Source organism: Enoplosus armatus, chromosome 3 (genome assembly GCF_043641665.1).
Source record: "Enoplosus armatus isolate fEnoArm2 chromosome 3, fEnoArm2.hap1, whole genome shotgun sequence".
In the NCBI taxonomy this organism is placed as follows: domain Eukaryota; kingdom Metazoa; phylum Chordata; class Actinopteri; order Centrarchiformes; family Enoplosidae; genus Enoplosus; species Enoplosus armatus.
Genome location: NC_092182.1, coordinates 13,189,204 through 13,210,667, shown reverse-complemented (window position 1 = coordinate 13,210,667; position 21,464 = coordinate 13,189,204). Strand labels below are relative to the sequence as shown.

At 41.1% G+C, this 21,464-nt stretch overlaps 1 protein-coding gene across 3 annotated transcripts; it reads left to right on the top strand.

Annotated features, from left to right (window-relative positions):
- The first annotated feature begins 3,099 nt into the window (after positions 1-3,099).
- On the top strand, positions 3,100-20,696 carry LOC139282471 (sodium-coupled neutral amino acid transporter 3-like). Of its 3 annotated transcripts, none has more exons than XM_070902203.1 (16): positions 3,100-3,236; positions 4,363-4,395; positions 4,619-4,703; positions 4,817-4,932; positions 10,159-10,232; positions 10,399-10,491; positions 10,711-10,792; positions 14,861-14,943; positions 16,390-16,448; positions 16,847-16,993; positions 17,881-17,960; positions 18,418-18,518; positions 19,055-19,179; positions 19,323-19,467; positions 20,032-20,135; positions 20,595-20,696. In XM_070902203.1, the coding sequence occupies exons 1-16, from the start codon at positions 3,100-3,102 to the stop codon at positions 20,694-20,696; spliced, it is 1,566 nt and encodes a 521-aa protein (XP_070758304.1). The 3 variants fall into 3 exon arrangements, with proteins under 3 accessions (XP_070758304.1, XP_070758303.1, XP_070758302.1); XM_070902202.1 differs by having other exon boundaries at positions 4,610-4,703; XM_070902201.1 differs by having other exon boundaries at positions 4,354-4,395; positions 4,610-4,703.
- The last annotated feature ends 768 nt before the right edge of the window (positions 20,697-21,464 follow it).

Here is a 21,464-nt window from a genome sequence, read left to right as displayed (position 1 = left end):
TTTCAGCTACCAATGCTTCAAACTTGGAGGACTGGAGAACAAGCTTTCTAAAAATAAGAGTTTCTGAATTTGTGTGCTTTCACTCAACAATTTCCAAGGATGTCGTGTATTGCCTTTGTTATTGAACATCATTTTTTGGCTCATTGTAGGAGCCACAACTCTGTCCAATCAGGTCTGCTCTTTCAAGCTCCACTGCTCGAGGCCATAGAAGAGGCACCCTTGTAGCCGGACAGCCCCTCGTGTATTGTCCTTGAATGGCTTCCCCCAACCTCCTCGTGATTTGTAGACTATCTGAGTGGCAGTGTGGTTCTGTGCAGTGATTTGTCCCACGAGAGGGGCCCTGCCTCTGCCATTGCTACCGTCAGCAACTCTGCTACAACTGTGCATGAATACAGGATACTGGCATTTGCTGAATTCAAGGTGGCGTCTTTTCAATTAGAGCCCAGTGAAATACCTTTTCAGCCTCTCGAGTGGCCTGGCGGACTATGGCCAAGGGGGCCCCGGCAGTATAATGATGCCTGGCACAATAGTACCACTGTTCTCCAACCCGTTCCCAGGAAACCGCACAACATGTGCCATTGTGCACTGTGCTTTGCTGCCCAACCACGTTGCCTGGCTTTAGCCAGAGACACCGAGAGGCCTGGCTGTGCAGTGAAGCTCACAGCAACGTGGTTGGTAAGACAGGTTCAGAGGACTGCTAGATGAAGATCAGGGTTTGTTCACCTCACACTGCGTTTGATGTGTTTAAAATAATATTACAAAAAGCTACATTTAAAAGGGCAGGCTGTGAAGCGGAAGAAGCCTGAGGGAAAAGGACAGCTGAGTGGTTGCCAGGAATGGTAGTACAGAAAACCCTGAGCATTGTTGCTATGTTGAACCCTCCTCAATAAAGGAGGAAACCAAGAGAAAAGTGACAAGCAGAAAAATGGAGGCACAAAGACGGCTAGAACTGGTTCGTAGCTGGTCCTAGCTGGTTCTTCTCTGTTTATCTCAATGCTGGGGGTTCAGCCGTTTGTGTGTGAGTTCCTCCTCTATGGCCCCCAACGTGCTCTCCATTATAGCCTCCACTGCTGTTTATGCAGCAGAGTAAAGGAGATCATTGAGGGCCAGCCAGATAGGGGGCTTTGGTCAACAGCATCCAGGAGATACATGTCACGGGGAGCCTTTCTGGGCCCCACAAGCCAGCTGGTCAGTAACGACGCCACAACAGGATACCCAGAAAATAGAGGCCTGACGCAAAGCCCAGTGTGTCATGGTTAAGTGAAAGCTCTGTTTCCTCTGAGCGTAGACCTGTCACTTGATGTGTCAATTATTCATGGGATTTGCCAAAACATCCATTTATAGTCAACTCTATATTTTGACTAACACAGTAGGAGTTGGTGTTTTTGCTTTAGGTTGCAAGTGTTTTAGTCTTACTGTCACTCTGAGCTCAATGTTTTATGATCAGGGTTTCACAAAAGAATTACACACAATTTTCATCTAAATCCCCGAATGACATGCTCTAAATGGGGACAGTTTGAATCTTAATTTTGTCTATGTAGCCTATGTATTAGCCTAACTATATAATTTAGTCCCTTAATTACTTTAATAGGTGTGCAAGGAATTTTCTGTTGTCATCTTCTCTGTCAGCTTTCATAAAGTGATTAGGAGTTCAGTCATGTCTCTGTTGGGCCATAAGGAAGATACAGACTCCCTTGAATGCCCTCAGGGTGGCCTCCTTTATCTCCCCACGTGTCTCTTATTGTTGGAAACCAGGAATTAAAGCGTTGTTATCTCCAGTCTCAAGCATCAATTTGTTGTTATTTATTGTTGCTATCCTAAGAAAAGTATGTATCTCCAAAATGTCAACTTTCCACAAGCTAAGAAAAACGGCTCTGTTTTCAGCTTTGTGACAATGCATTTTTCTCACACAGTCAGGTGTAATACAGAGAATAAAGACATTACAGGTGTTTTCACTTATTCTGGTTGAGACCTCTGCTCAGGTTGGAGGTGGGCAGAGCTGTGCTGGCTATTACGTGAGGTTATCGGACTCTGTGTGCCAATAAGAATGACAAAGCTGTAATTTGTCCCACCCGAGCAGGTACAACAAAGCTATCAGGAGAGTGAGGGAGATGTCAATTGAAGTCTGTCCACGTCCACGCAGTCCCTGAGAAGAGGTCTAATCAGCCAAGTGAAATCAATCTGTTAACAAGTTTGCAATTTAAAATATGTATTAAATATGCCTTCAATTTATTAAACAGTGGTATTTATAATGTACTGAATATCAGTGCTGTCCAGGGAACACTACAAATATCTAAATTTCATGATTTTGAATTGTCAGGCTAAATTGATGGATTATGCTTTGAGAACATCTGCCTATTTTTTATGGGACACCAACCACTTAAAACCTCAGTGGACTAACTGACAAATGCATTGTCACAAAACTGTACACAGGGCTTTCATGGTTCATGGTTTCACAGGAGATAATGTGACGATACATTCGAACAACTCTTTTCATGAGATTTGTTCCGAGGAAAGGTCACAAAACATAACCAGTGTTTGTAGTCCTTGTGAGATTAGTTACTATTATGATTGTATTTAATCGTTTGAGAGAGAAGTTCTGGTTGTTGATTTAAAAGACAAAATTTCTAAAAAGATTCAAAAGACTAAATACATGCCAAAACATACTTGCTCAGAGCTTTCTCCAAGGGGGGGCGAGAAGGTAGTCGTCATTGTAAGGGAGAGGGAATTATAAAGTTTCAAGGCAAAAATAATGGTACTCAAGAAATGATGATATGAATCACTTTTCACAATTTCACAGTTCTGTTTTTAGAAAACACACTCGTCATTACATGAATGATGAAATGAGATGGCCTGCTGGTTGACACGAGTGTGATTGTTCTTAAATGTTCCTGTGTTTTACCTGTGCTCTCAGGGCAGGAAAACGCCTCTTCCATTGCAAAATATTATGCTAATTGCCCATATCTCTTCTTCCACAGATCCCAGGAGGAAAATAAAACCGTCACTCTCGGCGCACTTTTCGAACATTGACGCAGCCTCAAACATTTACACATTTCAACAGACTCATTATTACTTACACACCAAGGCACCAGAGCAGATATGAGCGAGGATAAACCAGCCGAGACTGTGGAAACTGCCCCTGCTGAGGCGAACGCTATTCCTAATGGGAAAGGCCACGAGCCCGGGGAGGAGATCACAGCATCGGCCAAAACACCACCTGCAGAGGACGGTGAAAAGTGAGTATAGCCCCACGTAACACACTCTATGTTGATCTATTGATCTCTTAAGATCAATGTAATAAGTTTATGTCAAGAAACACATGTATTGTAGTTTTTCCTGGCATGAATTTAGGAGGTCACAGTAATCTCTGCAGTATTGTGTCTTAACAGAAATCTCAGGTCTCAAAACCTCTCACAGTAAAAATATTTGCGTGGCAAGAAGCCACACTGGAAGAAAAAAATGCTTTTTGTGAAATACAAACGCTAAATAAATGATAAACAAGCTGTCCGTTTGAGAATCTCTTTCATTTGAACATCCCGTCCTCTCTTAAACGCCTGTTGCCACTATTTAAACAAGGTGATTTGATTCACTGGGTGCTTTCACTTGTCGTCTTAACGTGCCACTTAGTGAAGGTCTCGCATGTCTTCTCTCGCATGCCTCACATCACATTATACGCCGTGTGTTAACAGCACATCAAGGGAAATGGGTGTCATGTGTAGCTTGCCTGTGCCTGTTTCTAATCACGAGGTTACCTCCATCAGCACAAGAAGGACCTGACCCTCACTTATACAGGCAAGATATAATGTACTTTTATTTGGCAGGAATTCAGTATACATCAGCTTGACGGATTATTAAAATATCACTTGAATGGAAGGCCTCAATGCTCACAATACGTCAGGGAGAGGGATGAAAAAAATTGCAGCTAATTGTGTGTGACGTGGTGAGACTGATTAAGTCACGCTGCTGCCTGCAGTGGCAGTTCAGCCTTGCCACTAGAGTGACTCCATAACCGCAGACTCAGTAACAGCAAATACTGTGTGTCCATTAACTGCCTGGTGATGTGCCTTTGAGCAGGACATTTACCTCCGACCTGCTCGCTCATTGCATCATTTGTGCTAGTATAATGGAGTGAGCTAAATGTCTAATTATCTTGTCAATGGTTGTCTAGCAATATTTTTTTGTGTCCTCATTCTATGTAATAGATGGTTTAATTAAAATGTCTCTCTGCGGGATACAGATGATAATTTATAGATGGTCCCTTCACTGTATTATTTGCCTTTATTATATTATGACTGAGAGTCTTGTTTTTCCACTTTGTGCTCTCGTTGGGTGATGGATGGCCTCTCTCTACACTGCTTGTAGGGAAACTGTACCCAATAGTACCCAGAATGCTAGGTATGTATGTTTTGATAATGAACAGAGAAAGTGTTTCAGATTCAGTGTGCTGTCTGTAAGAGTTGTGTCCTCTGTAGAAATGAGCGCAGATGCACAGGAAAGAAACTTGTTCTAAACCAGGAGAAAAGAAATGACATAGTTTCTGATGAATCTTGAGTGTTATTGTTTATTGTGGTGTTACCTCAAGTTCTTTGACAACGTTTCTTTGCATTAGTCCCCACAGAACTGAGAATACAGAGGCCAACCTCCCAGAGAGCCAGGAGTTCTTATCAGACATGGAGGACAAGAAGGCTATACGCTTCACAGATGTAAGTTCAAACGCAGCCTATTGGCTTGTCTCAATGGTATCATATACATATGCAGTGCTTGCATGTACTATTAGATGATCTAACATCTCTCCTCTGTCTTGCATTGGTTATAGTTTGAAGGGAAAACCTCGTTTGGGATGTCCGTCTTCAACCTGGGCAATGCAATCATGGGAAGTGGAATCCTAGGACTGGCGTACGCCATGGCCAACACGGGGGTCGTCCTGTTTTTGTAAGTTATACAAATGCATCTGATACATTAAATAAATAATCATGGTAACTCATGTTTACAGATTGGAAGCATTAGAATGAAGAGTGAATCACGGCTCACAGATGTTGTGTGACTCATTTTCTTCCCGCTAAGGTTTTTTCCAGTGGAGGTCTGCGTACATAAATAGCACCTAATTGTATTGTAATTGTCTTGTTTTAACCAGGCAGCAGTCCCTGTTTATGACACAGGGCACATTTGTTTGATAAATAAAGGCTCAGATTAATAGCATACTGGAAATCATTTACTCGCATTTGCAGTCACAGATGCAGAAAATAACCACGTTGTTTTCCTGTGGTTGATTCTGTGCCTTCAACCAGTGGGCGTATGTACGGCATACATCAGGGGCTTAACATTTTAAAGCCTCCGCAGCAGCATTGTCTGTCAGGATAATGACGTAGTCGACTGCATCTTCCAGGTCGATCATTTATGTCTTCATGCAGATGTTTTTTCCCACCTGATTTAGATGCACTGGAAGTCTTCGAACCTTTGAGCTGCAGTGAGTTCTCACACCTTGACTCTTGACTTCATATAACCCCATGTTGAGGGAAAGATATTGTAGCCTTGTTTCTGGTGCTGCCCTTCTCTGACGTGGTTTACCAAGGTTTTTCCTTCAGACCAGTTAAAGATGGTCCCCAAATCTTGTTGAACTTTTCATCAGAGCCCGTTCTCTCATAGCAAACTTTCTCCAGGTGTAGTGAGCAAGTATTGCGTCTAACTTGTGTTTAAAAGCAGGCGGACAAGCGGCTTTCCATATTGTCAAGAGAGGTATTTTGCCTGTGACCAAACATAAGAGTTTTCTGTACATTTAAAGGTATTTACACTGTATATATATATAGTCTTAGTAATTTCCTGAAACAGCTGGGCACTGTAGTTTTTAGCAAACCTTACTTAAACTCAAGTAAATAGTTCATTTGTTTTGGACTGTTTAAGGATTAAGACACATTTGATGCTCATCAGGACGTTGTATGTGGATTCGACTCAAAATAAACTACAGTGCCATTGTAATGTTCATCATAATGCGAGGAACATGTCTGCCAGGGTAACGGTGTGGCTCACCGATGTGTTTTTTTTTAACAACACTGGAGCTCCATGGCACAGAGAAATAAGCTATATCAGGATTTATTTCTTTAATACTTGTTAGTAGCATCAATTAATTCTTGGTCTTTTTATGGTGATCTGTTGACAGTGAGAAAAAATACAGAACATCTTCAGCCGTGTCCTTTTTAAAGCTTGTAGGCCGGCTAATAGCTTGCTTTCAGGGAATTCTTCTGGCATTACCATTTCATTGTATGCGTGTCATGTACTGTTGTGGCTTAATCATCAGCAGTTTTGTTGACCATTCAATCAGTCTCAGACTTATCCTGCCGGAATCTCCTGCCGTCGGGGGGAGAGAGCAGGTCTACTCTGCTAGATATTACTCACATACTGTGCCATCATTTAAGCTAGTGGGCATAGTTTTGATTTACGGTGGCTGGATTCTGCATAAACATAATGAAGCTCTGTGGTGGAATATAATTCAAACTTGATGGTGGTATAATATGGGAACGATGAACGCTCATTTAGATCTTACATCCTCGTGTTCTTGCAGTCAAGATTTGCCATTGCCAGCTGTTAGGTTTATCTGTTTTGTTGCTTGTTTCTCAGAAATACTCAGGCTGTGTTTTTTTTCCAGAGGGTGATCTCACCAGATAGAACTGGCCTCATCAACACTTTCACCCTTCCTCGTGCTGTTTTGACACCTCTTTCTGATGGTGCTAGATTGTAAGGTGGCTGGTGCTGAAGCTGGCTGATCTAAGTATTTTTCTGTGGAAGATTAAAGGGCGCCGCTGTAAGCTCCCCAGTATTGCATTTCTTTTAAGATTGAGGCAGTGCTGTTTATTTAACTAAGCATCCCTCAATTAAATTACAATGCATCTTTAATTTATGTATCTCTTGGCTTGTTTTAAGTGTATTTGTAAGTGTGGTGAAAAACCAGCAGAGGCAGTTCCTTTGCCAGCAAACTCTAGCAAACAGAAAGGTTGTGGCGTATTAATGTCGGCATCCAAGATTCAAATCAATCCAGCAGAAATGTGAAGCTAGTTTTAATATTTGACAACTGCCACTGCCCTAAAATATTATTCAAGGGCGTTATTTTCTTTTCTGAGGCAGTCATGTCTGGAGGATTTTCCCTCGAGTTAGAGAAAGCTTCTTATTTTTGAGCTGAGTTGTGTGACTGTGGTGTTTCAAGCTGTCTGCAGTCTGGACTGGCTGAACCCTGTGTCACCGAACGCCAATGTCTTTGACACTTGAGCTGAAATGAACTCTAGCTGATTAGTCTACATTTCACTTTGATGAATACACGTAATCGCGTGCGAATGAACTGTACGTGACTGAATGCAACAGAGAGCGTGTATTTATCCACCCTGTTATAGATGAAAGGCTGTGTCTTTGTGTCTTTGTGTGCATATCTGCATGATCTTGTATAAAACAATAGAGTAGCTACTGAGAAATGCATGCAGGGTCAGGGACATACAAAATTGCTAGTATTCTTTTGCCAGATTTGTGCTCCACATTGGACTCCAGGCTGGTGATCGCCTCAAAAAACATTTCATATGTTTTCCTAGCAGTGTACTGTGTCATTCTGAACCCTGGGTACTGATCCTAAAGGGGACAGAAGACCTAAAAATGAGGCTCAAACACAGGGAGGTAAACAAAGGCAAAATAAATGCCTAGAGTGAAAAATATGCCTGTTGCTGAGTATTTGTGTTGTATAGGTCATTCTCATTCTCTCATTCCACTGAGTGGGTCAGTGATCTTCTGCCCATTGAACCTTGAAGGATTATGAAGCCTTTCATTCATCCACTTCAACCTGCACACTGATTTGAGGCAAGATGCATCCATTCACTCCACATACAGTGCGTCAACATCTGTGCGTCATCGTTTATGTCCATTGATTGATAACCAACTATAACTTTGAATATATTCTCAGAAGAAAGAAAATCTAGAGTGGTGTTGTTGGTTTATTGTTCGGGATTAGTTGAACAATGGGCATGTTTATGGTTTATGTGGCACTGAGTACACTCTGGCACTCTGTTTCCCTTATGGCCCGATGTTTCATATCGCACAGATTTTTGTTGGCGGGTGCAGAGGCTTCAGCGGGTCAGTGGCCCCGGCCCGGGCAGGAATGCAGTGGGGTGGAAAGCTGTGAGCAGAGCTACAGTGACCAAAGTGTGTCAGTCTGTCTGATTGTCAGCAGATCTGTCCTCCCACTGCCACTTGACTGACTGAATCCTCCACCGCAAGTCAACCCAGCATTCTTTCACATAGTCTGAAATTAAAAAAAAGGCAAACAAGGAAAGGCAAACAAAAAAAAACCTGTTTAACTGGCCAAGAGTTGAAGTCGAGATGAAAGACGTGCTGTCTGGCTTTTCCAAAAGGAGAGAGGAATGAAGAGGGAGTGTGTGTGTGTGTGTGTGTGTGTGTGTGTGTGTGTGTGTGTGTGAGAGAGAGAGAGAGAAAGTTAATGTCGCCAACGTTAACAACAAAAGAGGAAGGAAAATAGTTGGAATGAGGTCGACTGGGTCAGGGAAAGTCAGTAGATCAGGGACCCATTCACAAAATCTCTTCATTGCTGCGGATTCTAATAGAAGTCTCAGAATTGTGATGTTTCTTGAACGTCTCCCTTGAAAATAAATATTAAATCCCAGTAAAAGATGTGACATGTGCCTTGCAAAGAATTAGCAACTTTTCCCAGTCTCGTTGTTTGGTCATTGATATGAGAAATTTCATCATCATCAGCAGTGTGCTCACAGTTTAACATATTTATGAAGGTTTGTGGATACAGTTAAGAAATCATATTAATTAGTCAGTATCTTGAATAGTTATTTTTCAATACTAGTGCCAATATGATTCTTGAAATACCAAAACAATACATTTTTTGAAACCTCACTTTGAGAAATATAAACATCTCGTTCAGCAAAACTCTTTTTTTCTTCTAATTAAAGAAGCCAAAGGTCTAAAATGTTAAATGCCATCTTAACACAAGCAGCCAAGCTAGAACTTTTCTTAAATACTATACAAAAAATCTGCAACATTTTGATTTAAATCAGGAACTATCTGATCAGGGAATCTGTGAAAAGATCATGAATCTGAGCAGACATTTGAAGCTTTCAGTACTCAACAGTTTTCAATAGACACATTTTGGTTACGTCCCAAAAAGTATTGAGGTTTGAGCCCTCGTGTTAAAGCACTAAGTACGCGAACTGTTAAATTAAATTGATAAAGTACCACAACCTCATACATAAAAGCATCATTAATCAGCCTATGAAGCCAAATAAATGCTCGTTGAGTCTGTGGTTGCAAACATTTTGCCAAAATGATCAAGCCTCTCCAGGGATTTTATATTATTATTATTATTATTATTATCATCATTATCATTGTGCTTGTCTTTTATGTGCACATTCAGGAAGACTTAAGTTATGAGCTCTCTGAGGGTATTTTCAGGATGTTTGTGAATATGGCCCCAGGTTTCTTAGCTCGAGCCACTCCGGATGTTTGATTACGTTTGAAAAATGTAGATCTTGCTCATATTCTCATCTGGAAACATTTTAATGAGAGCCACAGTAGAACATGATTTGTGAGTGGATTACAATTATTCCAGGAATCAAATGGATCCATCAAATGGAAAAGGTAGAAGCTTATCACTGTGGCAGAATGTGTGAAGAGGAATAACATGTAAAAATGGTGAAAATGAGTCACTGGAAAGAGTGCAGTCCCTCTTGAGGAGACACCTCTTACTGAAAATGGAAGAAATGACTGCTGTTGTGACTGAAGTGGGTTATTTCACCACTGAGGAACAAAGAGAAGATTAATGTTTACAAAGGATTTTCCTCATTCTGTCAATCTCAACATTGCATTGGAAACATTTCTTTTGAAACTGCCCATCTGGTATGTGTGTGTGTGTGATTACTTACTGTGGCAGAGGGCAGAGGGGCTGACAGGGCAGCCTCCTTGGCTCATCTTAAGTAACAGTCTAGGGTAAAGGAGAGCCTCAGGGGCTCTGTTCTTCCAACACAGTCTATGTGTCTAAATGTACGCCAGTGCTGCAGCTGTATAAACAGCCTACAGGGTATTCAGTGTATATAGAGAGAGATTTTAGTCTCAAAAATATGTGGTGATTAAAATGTCTGTTTTCGTCTGTCGTTTCAGGGTGCTTCTAACAGTGGTGGCAGTCCTCTCGTCATATTCCATCCATTTACTGCTAAAATCATCTGGTATTGTAGGTATGTATGTAGCCTGATAAGAGGTGATGTTTCCTGCAAATTAGCAAAACCTCAGATGATAAGATCACAATGTGTGAACCCCTAATATCCTATGAGCTGCTACACAACAAGACTTTATGAATTTAGCACATTGATAAAACGCTTTTGTCTGGCATTTGTGGCTCAGGTATTCGTGCGTATGAGCAGCTCGGCTACAGGGCCTTTGGGACCCCGGGGAAAATGGCGGCGGGTATTGCCATCACGCTGCAGAACATTGGAGGTGAGGTCACACCTGTCCTCACACTCACACTCAAGCACACATATTATTAAAATGTCCTCTGATGTTCCTGGAATAACACTCATGGTATTCTGTGATTTGATGTTCGGGATTAATATGTGCGTGCTTATGTGTGAGGGTGCTTTCCTTGTTGTACTGAACATAAGCTTCAGTGTAGTTTAATACTAACTCATCAGTGTGTTTGTATCTCCTTTTCCACAGCCATGTCCAGTTACCTGTACATAGTCAAGTATGAGTTTCCTTTGGTCATTCAGGCCTTTCTGAAGGTGGATAAACCTGCAGGGTGAGTGGTCAATGCACAACATTCATACTATGAAATAACAGTGAATTCAGATCCAGGGAACACATACTGATATGATGTATGGTAAGGAGTACATGTGTGTAACTTAAAAGTATTCAGAGTTGTAATCCTTAAGATTTACTGTAAATCCTGGTTGATTAGTGACACCCATGGTTACTGGTGGTAATAGCAAGTGTAGTTTAACACTACAGCAAACACTCTTTGGACAGCTACTTTGTTAGAAATACAACACAGGAGAAACTGATGTATCTGTTTACAGCGCAGCCAAACAAACTTACATTGTTTTTGTAAAGATGTCGGGCAATAATTGTCCTTTTCTGCAAACTTTGTGCTGCACACAGCAGGAGAAAAGTTAAAGGAGTTTGTTACCTTGCTCAGGAGTTGGAGGTGTGCAGTCCGTTTGCCTGCAACTCTTCAGGTCACTGTGGCTACTCCTTCTTTCTCAATTACTTCCTGCAATGTGGGGGATGGTGGGAATGGCAGACTCCGCCACTAACAATTTGAACTACTTCATAGAGAGGTTGATAACAAAATGTAAACACATTGAAGGCCATTGCTGGAAAAAAAATGCAGATCCTGAATTGTGTCAGTGCTGGCTTGTGTTCAAAGATTTTATGTATGTATGCACAATTAGGTGGTGTTTTTCAGTTAGAAACATATAGTCCACCTGAAATACTGCAGGATGTATTTTTGTACTTAGAGTAAAAACATAACATTTTGAAATAAAAGTGATTCTACACACTTACTACTGTAAATACATCTGGTTCAGTGTAACATTTGTATGCACTGCCATGCCTCCTAAAGACAAAAAAAATTACCTGCTTAAGTTAAAGAAAAAGCAGTGTGATATTCCGTCACTTCTCATGCAGCCATCCAAAGATTGTGTACACAGATTTCAGCCTCCACAGAAGAGTTCTGTCAGGCCGTGCCAGTTGGCCGGCCTGCTGCTGCTCTGGATGTACTGAGAAGCTGGCGTGAGAACAGCTGTGATAGTGACCCTGGAGGAGGAGAGCAGCACGGCCACCGAGAAACACTCACATCAAAACACAGCTAGACTCCACGGCTGAAAACGTAAACCATGGGATATCACTGGCCAGTGCAGGTGGCCTCAGAGACAAACAACGCTCACTTCCTTGGAGGAGATTTGGAGTGTGATGTTACCCCCTTACTCGTTAACCCTTACTCCAGTTAGAGCTTCTCCTCATCTACTTTTCAGTTTTGAGGGAAGTGGGTGAAGAGGAGGAGGGGGGGGGGGGGGGGGGGGTAAGTCTATGTCTACACAACCCTGTATAAAATGAGCAAAAGAGTTTCAAGGAACATTTTGCCACAGAGGGTTTATCCCCGCATATTAAAATACACAGTGGTGTAACGAAACTTTGCCACTTCTCACAAATATTACAACGGAGGTAACTAAAGAAACAAGAGGCTACAGAGAATGAAGACTACCACTATCATGTCTGCTCATGAATGTTCAGATTGATGTGTGCCACCACATGCAGTCACTATTGAAGTGATATACCGTGACAACATGTCCACATTGTTTTCTGGTGTCAGCTCCGTCTTCTCTGTGTAGCAGCGCGTGCTGCTGTTGGCCATAGTCAACAATCACTGTTTATTTGAAATGACAGACTAGATTGTCCCAGTGGCATTTCATTCTGTCAGTGGGTGTGTGTTTATATTGCTAAACTGTACAGGGGGTGGACAAAATAACAGGGGCACCTCACAATCAGATGCAATAGATTACAATAGCTCTGCAACGAATACCACTTTATAATGGAATATATAATGATAGTATAATGACAGAGCTTATAAAAATAAAAATACGTTAAAAATAATTTCAGTTTACAGTGTTCAGTTTTTGTTGACTGCATCTATGGATATGATTTTCATTAGATAAGAAATTCATCTCCAGGAATCTGTTTATTTTGAATTTTCTAAAACCAGATGAAAAATAATCAATAATCCAGAAATCCTGGTGTAATAAATAATAAAACAATACCATTTGCAGAGCAAACACTGACTGTTATTTTATTAATTTGACGGACTGGTGGTGCATAATCACAAGCTGATTTGTATTTTCCCCATTTTCTTTTCTTCACTTTCTGCTTCTGGAAAGTATATAATGTACAGTGTCTGTATCTGCATGTTTTACTGTGAAAATGAGTAAAACGGAAAAGAAGATCCTTATTAACAGTGTCATAGGTTTTAGTTAAACTCTGTGGTGCTCTTGTACTGGCACACTGACACAGTGTCAACAAAGATAATTGTTGTTGCATGACTGTTTTATTGTATTATATGCACAAGGTTCCTGTTATTTTGTTCACCTACTATATGTGTACACGCATGGGTGTGTGTCTATTTGTCTCTGGATGTGTGTCGTTTTTAACAAACCTGACCGTGGTCAGCTCACATGCACAATCAATGACCACCTGAGGCTGTGTCTGTGTGTTTGTGTACATGTTTGTTCAACCAGTCAACCTATCTGAGAGCTGCTGGTTTTTCAGTGTGGAGAGTGCTATATGCATATTTGTATATTTGCTAATCAAGTTTCTGTCACTGTTTCTGATTATTGGTGATTGTGCATTTGTGTGTTTGTAAAGTACTGCATGTTTGTGTGTATATGTGTATCAGTGTTGGTGAGATATTGCGTGCCCGGGCCAGATGGCCAGAGGGCAGGATGACAACAGGATAGATGAGCCTCTTCTTTTTTTTGAGATGTTTGTGTTTGTGTGTGTGTGCGTAGCCAACAGATGTTGCATCTCTGCAGCGTCTCCCACCTGATAGAAGATAAGAAATTAATCACCCCTACTGTGTCGATCTAAAAATAGCCCATAGAGGTTTGTTTCCTAGACATGGCTATGCATGAGACAGTAGCATGTGGTAGGTTGTGTCAGTGGAGTGTGTTTGTCATATGTTTTGCCAAACATCTCATATTCATGTCCTCCATTCAGTCAAAATTGTGTTTTTTAGTTTGGCAGTGGAATGTAACCACACTGCCTTTGCACCATGTTTAGTTTGCATGTTCTCCCTGCGCCTGTGTGGGTTTCCTCCCACTGTCCGAAGACATGCAGGTTAGGTTCATTAGTGACTCTAAATTGCCAGGTGTGAATGTGAGTGTGTTTCTGTGATTGACTGGCAACCTCTCCAGGGTGTACCCTGCCCCTCGCCCAATGTCAGCTGGGATTGTCTCGAGCCCCCTGATGACCCTCAAGGATAAGCAGGTGTAGCTAATGTATGGATGGATGGTTGTATTGGGACAATGTGGGCAAAATTGCAAATCAATCTAGAGGACTGATCGATGAAAATATTGGATTTTTATATAATAGTGTGATTTGTCTGGTATTTCCTTTGTCTAGCGTTTGTCTGGTTATTTCCAGGAAATGCATAGTATCGCAATACAAAATAATGTATTATCTATAGTCTGTAAAATGTTTATTTTACTCTTTTTTTGTTTTTAAGCAAATATAACCAAAGATGATTGTCGAAATGATGGTTCAAAGCCTTCTCCACACTGACACTACACCAACACTGAGACTTTTGTTTTAGTCATTTTTGCTGTCAAATATCAAATGTAAAGATACTGAGTCTAGATTAAATACTCAAATCGGCCACAAAAAACTACCACGTGTAATTTGTGTGTAATATAACTTAAAACCTAAAAACATTAACAACACTGAGGACATGACCTCTGTGTCGCAGCTACAGCCACAGTTCTGAGGGTCCAGTGGTACAGTGAGCAAAGAGGCTTATTTTTTCTACTCTAGATATTTGATTTTGTGGCAACCGGTTAGTTTCTGTTCAGCTGTGAATAAAACGACTTGGCATAGTTGTGGCGATATAGAATAATCCTTACCTCTGCTCTTTCCACCACCTAAGCCTTATTTGTGTGCACCTCATTTTCTAGCTGTTCACACACTTTTCTCCTGTGTCTTCTCAATCGATATCTGACACACACAAATGCTTAACAGAGTTAAGATTGAGAGGAGTGTTTGGGCCAAGTAATTCAGAATCAATACATTTAATTCTCTGTGTCTTTCTGCCTCTCTGCAGTGAATGGTACATGAATGGGAACTACCTCGTGATCATTGTGTCTATTGCAGTAATATTGCCGCTGGCTCTCATGAAACAGCTAGGTGAGTGTGTGATATCATGTCCCTCTTACAGTGGGATACCCATCTCATTAGTGTGTCAGCCTGGGCTTACTCTTAAATCCTGTTTTGGGTTAGGTTTTTGCATTATTAGGTTCAAGCGGAACGTTTGCTGAACAGCAGCCACTGTAGCTAAAAATGACAATGATGAGATCATGTTAAATGCTGAACTACTGGTTAGCATTTAGCTAAAATGCTAAGCTATTGCAACAAAATGCTAAGCTATTGTAACAGCAGTGCAAAAGAGTAATTAATTCAGCCAACTGACTAATGTCAGCAATATTTGCCTTAAATTTGCTAACATTAGCCACCATCTGTGAATATGTCAAAAGTTGCATAGTGTTGCTTCAACAAAAGTAAAAATACTTCTGAAAATACTTCAAGAATTCTGAAAAATCCTTAGATGTAAAAATATTGGAATGAAGCTAGAAATGTATGTTTATAAAAAGTGGTGCATTACTGGTCTCTGTGGGGAAATTCTTCACTTTTCTTTGCTTGCCAACTTACTTTTTCCCATGGAGCTCATAGGGTTTTACGTAGTGACTTGGTCAAGGGCACGTCATCCAAGGGGATGTTTGTCACCATCAAGGCTTGAACCTTGGTCTTTGTGCTTGAATAGTAGTTTCTCTACCCTTCAAACCTTGGTGGCCTCCTAGTCACCTTGGAAATTTGAACTAATGCCATGCCTTGTATTTCGAAATCTTTAGGGGTGGTATTACAAAGATTGGAGACTCACACATGGATGTTTTAGTTTTTAAGGGCTTATTTTAGGATTTTTCAGAACTAAGTGAAACTATTGTCTGTCTCCTCCCCTCCTTTCTTCTTCATCCGTGACCATTTCCAGTTGTCCTCCTTAGTACATGGCTCATGCCCCTGCTTCTTTTAAGTCACAATTGTGTAGCCACACACTGCTAGATTGACAAGAGTTCACTCACTTTAAAATAATTAGTCTTTGTTGCTCTTGTGACACACACACACAAATCCGATGTGTGTCTGCATTGCAGCGCTTCAGATGAGTGAGTACATGAAACAGCACAGAGAGAAAGAAGAAGAAAGCAGGGAGAGCCAGTTTGGAAGTGAGAAAGGGAGGCGTATTGGCTGACCTCTTGTAAGAAGTCTGTCTCCTGCCGAGACATCAAGGACAACAGAGCCAGTCGGTGCAGTCCAGTAATGAGCTCCGACTCCCAGCACATTAAATCAGTCTAATCCACCACAAGGCTTGAGGAACATACAGCAGAAGATACAGTTTAACAGGAGGATGCTGCTTTACCTCACTAGTGATTAGTTGGTAGAGTTCAGCAGAGAGGGGAGATATTATACTTAACTTAAATTAGAATTTTCTACATGTTAGCCTCAGTGCAGTATATTTCAGATTAAGCATGACGATGTAATCCCGGATAAGAGAAATGCTAAGGAATGTTTGTCTTTCAGGATACCTGGGATACACCAGTGGCTTCTCTCTGAGCTGCATGGTTTTCTTCCTCATTTCGGTATGTCCTCTTGACTCTTGATATACATACATGTAAACTCGACATTTCTTGCTTCGTGTTTCTTGTCTGTTGGCAGAAACATCAAGGCAGGATATTCAGATACACTGGGATCAATCTGTAACAAGATTTCCTTTTTTCACCTTCCCACCATCTCTTTAGTATTCCCTACTCTCGCTACTCATTGCCATGGACTAATGTTTGCATGCTGCGGTTCCAGGCTGTGTTGGTTCTCTGTCTTTCTCTGACCTAGTTTTGGCTGTGCGAGCTGTAATCCATGCATCTCTCTCTCTCTCTCTCTTTCTCTGGCTCTCTCAGTGCCATAGTTTCTGTCTGTCTGTATGCTAACTGTGTCCCACAGCCTTTGTTTCTTCTTAACGCCTCTGCTCTGCACTGTACAGGTCATCTACAAGAAGTTCAACACCCCTTGTCCATTTGTGGACTTCGCATTCAATGGCACTGCCAGCGTGCTGAATGTCAGTGCCACCGACCCTGGTGGGGAGGAAAATCCTGCCTGTATTCCCAAAATGGCCAATCTCAACTCACAAGTAGGTTTACGCATGTCACTCAGTCTGAAACTGCAAGTCCACCTCCACTGCCATGGCCACTGACAGACACCCACTTATGTCATAGTCATCTTAAGCATGTTGCCAGTGACAGTTCACAATTGAAGCATGAAAATCACACTTGGTTTGAAGCACTCAGTTGCAATCAGGAGGAGATCAGGGCTTTTATCCAGCAGCTGATGAAAGACAAAAGTCTGCGATTAATGCAAGGCTCAAAGAAGGACAGAGACCCCTGAGCTGTCTGCTTCTGTCAGCAGAGGAATAACAAATTGCTTTGGCATTCTGTTGCTCACAGTGAGATCATCAAGTCTGCCCTTTGTGGGCCAAAGAGATAGGTAATGAGCGAAATGGGAAAAACCTGACATTTCTTCAAGTACTCGTCTTTTTTACACACATACCTTCACAACAGGAGAGGACTCCTGAAAGACTCTTAATCACAGCTAGCTGCTTGCATTTGTCTGATTGTGACATTACTTTATTATTGTTACTATTTACTATTATTATTATTATTATTATTATTGTTGTTGTTGTTGTTTTTAAATCATTTTACTCTACAGAGCAATGCTGATGCTGTTGTTCCTGATTTTTACGAAATCCTATCAAGTGTTCATTAGCATCCCTTAAAGATGTATGAGACTTTCCTAACCGGGTCTAGTAAGACCAATCCCTGCTGCTTAGCAGCTTATAAGTAAGGCATTCTTAAATAGGCTAAAGCTGGTCTGCTGCCAGGCCCAAGTTAATCACAGGGAAACAATTAGCTCTCTGTGATGTGTCTGAGGGAGTAATGGGCAGTAAAGCGCGAGGTTGGTGGTAAGACGTCTGGGATGGCACTGCTGTATCTATGGTGACCTGTTGGGGTTCATTTTCAGACGGCCTACACCATCCCCATCCTGGCGTTCGCCTTTGTGTGCCACCCCGAGGTCCTGCCAATCTACACAGAGCTGCGCAAGTATGTTCTTACGATGGAAAGCTCCGGCTAACTTTTGGACAAGAAGTCAGCTCCATAACAAAAGGGGAGAGCTACTATGTCTGATTTGTGCTTGGCTGATCATAACCTAGTCACATGCACTGCTTTCACTTTATTTTGAAATGCGTTGGCACTGCTTGTATGATGTAGCATGTTGTTAGTTTAAATGTATCATCCTGCTTTGAACCACTGTTGCTTGTGTTTCCTAAGATTAATTGTGACGTGTTTTTGAAATTCCTGCAATGAAAGTAGCCCCGCAGCTGAAGATGGTATTTTACAGTAACTGGGCTACATGCTTTTTATATGAGCATATACAGTAATGTGACAGTGGATGCCCTGATGTTATGTGTGTTTGTTTATGTTTGTGTGCGTGTGTGTGTGTGTGTGTGTGTGTGTGTGTGTGTGTGTGACATCACATGGCAATATCTTCTGATTTCAGTCCTACCAAGAAAAAGATGCAGCATGTGGCCAACATCTCCATTGCAGTCATGTACAGCATGTACTTCCTGGCCGCCCTTTTTGGATACCTAACTTTCTATGGTGAGGCCTGGTCCTCCTCCCACTGCAGAATATTCTGTCTCTCGCTTCCTCTTGCTTGATCTGTCTGTCCGTCTCTCTCTCTCTCTCTTTCTATCTATCTATCTTTCTAACTATCTATCTTTCTATCTATCTAGTCATTTTTGCTACACTGCCTAATGTTGCTTCTTTATTTCTTTATTCATGCTTCTAATTAGTTAATTGTAGCAATGTCCTATATTTGTTTTCATATTGGCACATTCTGAAGACTGAATCTCTGTCATAGCAGCACAGTAATCCTGTCGGCTGACCCCCTCTAGTGGTCATATTGTAGATCTTACAATAACCATTTTTACTGATAACATAATCTACTCTACTGAAAAGACATCATGATTTATGAAGGTTTTATTAGATATAGTAGTTATTTTAACTATATTTAGGATGTTAATAAAGCATGATTTCTGCATGATTCTCATTACTATTTGTTATGATATATACTAGTTAATATTAAGGAGTGCTTGTGGACCTACTCTATTTTCCTCTCTTTTGATCTCTTTCAGGTGAAGTGGAAGCAGAGCTGCTTCACACCTACAGCCGTATTGACCCGTATGACACTTTGATTTTGTGCGTGCGCGTGGCTGTGCTCACTGCTGTCACACTCACTGTACCCATTGTGCTCTTTCCTGTAAGTACAGTTCCAGCACATTAAGTTTACACACGGCAAATTATAATAACTTTTTCTTTTCTTTTCTTCATGCAACGACTCTATGTCGTTTTGAAATACAGTGAAACAATTGAAAATGACTTCTTTTTTTTTGTTATGATCAGGTACGGAGAGCGATCCAGCAGATGATGTTTCCCAACAAGACCTTCTACTGGCCCCGTCACATCGCCATCGCCTTCACTCTGCTCACTTTCATCAACCTGCTGGTCATCTTTGCCCCCAACATCCTGGGCATCTTTGGGGTCATTGGTAGGTTAGAGCAGCCCTGGGACAAGGGTGGTTTTAACACATAAAGCACCAACATTTAGACAGACTCAGTTACTAGTAGAGGCACCCTGACAAATCCTGAGAAGCTGTCATGATCCCTTTAAAGTCTTTATCTGTGGATTATGCAAGTTTGCATATTTCATATGTACACTCTCTTATATATTATTGCACAATCAAAAGAACAGTTCTTATAGTATACCTCCGCCAGAGTCTCACAAGTTAAAGACTGCTGAACTTGAATGGAAGAGAAAAAGAAATAGACATATACAGCAATTAAACCCAGCAGTACTGTTACAGATACAGAGTCCGACAGGCTCATTTACACTTTGAACATTAAATTCAAAAGACTCATATCATCACTATTCACGTCTGGTGGTGGAACCAAATAAATATAAACAGATTATTTTCCCCCCTTTTCTACCAATTTCCAGATCATCACTACAGTGCTGTCAGACTGGCTGTAGCACTTAATGAGAGCTGAAGGGAGTGAAAGTTCACAGAGAATTAGTTTCATGAATAATTTGTTTTTTTTTGTCTGCTTTCCAGGTGCCACATCTGCCCCTTGTCTCATCTTCATATTCCCTGCTGTCTTCTACATTCGTATTGTACCCAAAGAAGAGGAGCCCCTGCGCTCGGCCCCCAAAATCATGGTAAGCATCTTATGAGAATGACAGAAAATTAAATTCAGTTTAGTTAGGTTTATGTGAGGTTAGGTGAGGTTATATAAAGATGATCTGTCTAAAAATATAGCATCAACTGAGAACTGACATTTAAAGTAATGAATTATATACTATAATGCAGCATTTCTTCAGCTGTTCCAAAGTAGTGACAGTTATTTTGAGTTGTCGGGTGTTGATTGGAGCCTTTGTCAGAGGTTTTTAAAGGTATCTAAAATCAAAAATAGTATTGGTTTTGATTTTCACCCCCATAGGTAAAGTAACACTGACAAATTTCTCATTCACATATTCAATGATTTGCTATAGAAGTAAATATCATGGCACTGCCTGAAAGTGATGCATCCAGTCAGTGTCTCTACGATGATCTCTCTGACTTCTGGTCTCTGTCCTTCTGTTTAACTCAGTCTCTCCCTCTCTCTTCTTCTCTTCTAGGCTGCCTGTTTTGCTGGGATAGGCGTCCTGTTTATGATAATGAGTCTCAGCTTTATCATCATTGATTGGACATCGGGCAACAACGTCAGCAGTGGTCACTAGGCACCACCTTCCCTTTTTTTTATACCTATAGACCTGTGTTGTAATGTTACTGTTTTTACTTTGAATAATGTGTGATGTTGAAGATGCCCATTCTTTTCCATTAGAGGAATAGTAGCCACAGAGGAGGAGTCTAGAGTTGAGGATGGCTCTCTTATTTCTGCGCTAAAGCTCTCACTCTAATGACGTTACATTGTACTGTGCATCCTGCCAAACAGCGACTGCAGATCCAGGCCAGTAGACTTTCTCGGAAAGTTGACAGTGAATTTACAAAATAAGCCAGGTGCATAAAGACTGATGTTGATATTTGGAGGCTGTGCCTTGTGAGATGGATGTAAAAAACAGAGGAGTAACACTAGAAAGCTGCTGTCTTTATACACCTGTCCCACCCCTACCTATCCCTCTTGTCCTCAGATCATCAATGATCTGCAAACTGCTGCTCAGATAACAATTTGAGGCACCTCCCTTTTTAACTGTTGAATGACAGAAATGTATTGAATGATAGACAATTATTTTATGATTTGTATGTCTATTATTAATATTATTATTATGATTATTCTAAGTTATTTGAATAACTACGTCTTTGCCATTCTGTGCAACTGCAGAGGAAAGTGATAGTACAAGCTATTGCACAGAAAGAAAGATAGGTTAAAGGAATAGTTCAACATTTTCGGGAAATACACTTCATGTAGAGAATTAGATGAGAAGATTGTTACCGCTCTCATGTCAGGACAGCACATTTTAAGCTACAGCCAGCAGCTGGTTAGCTTA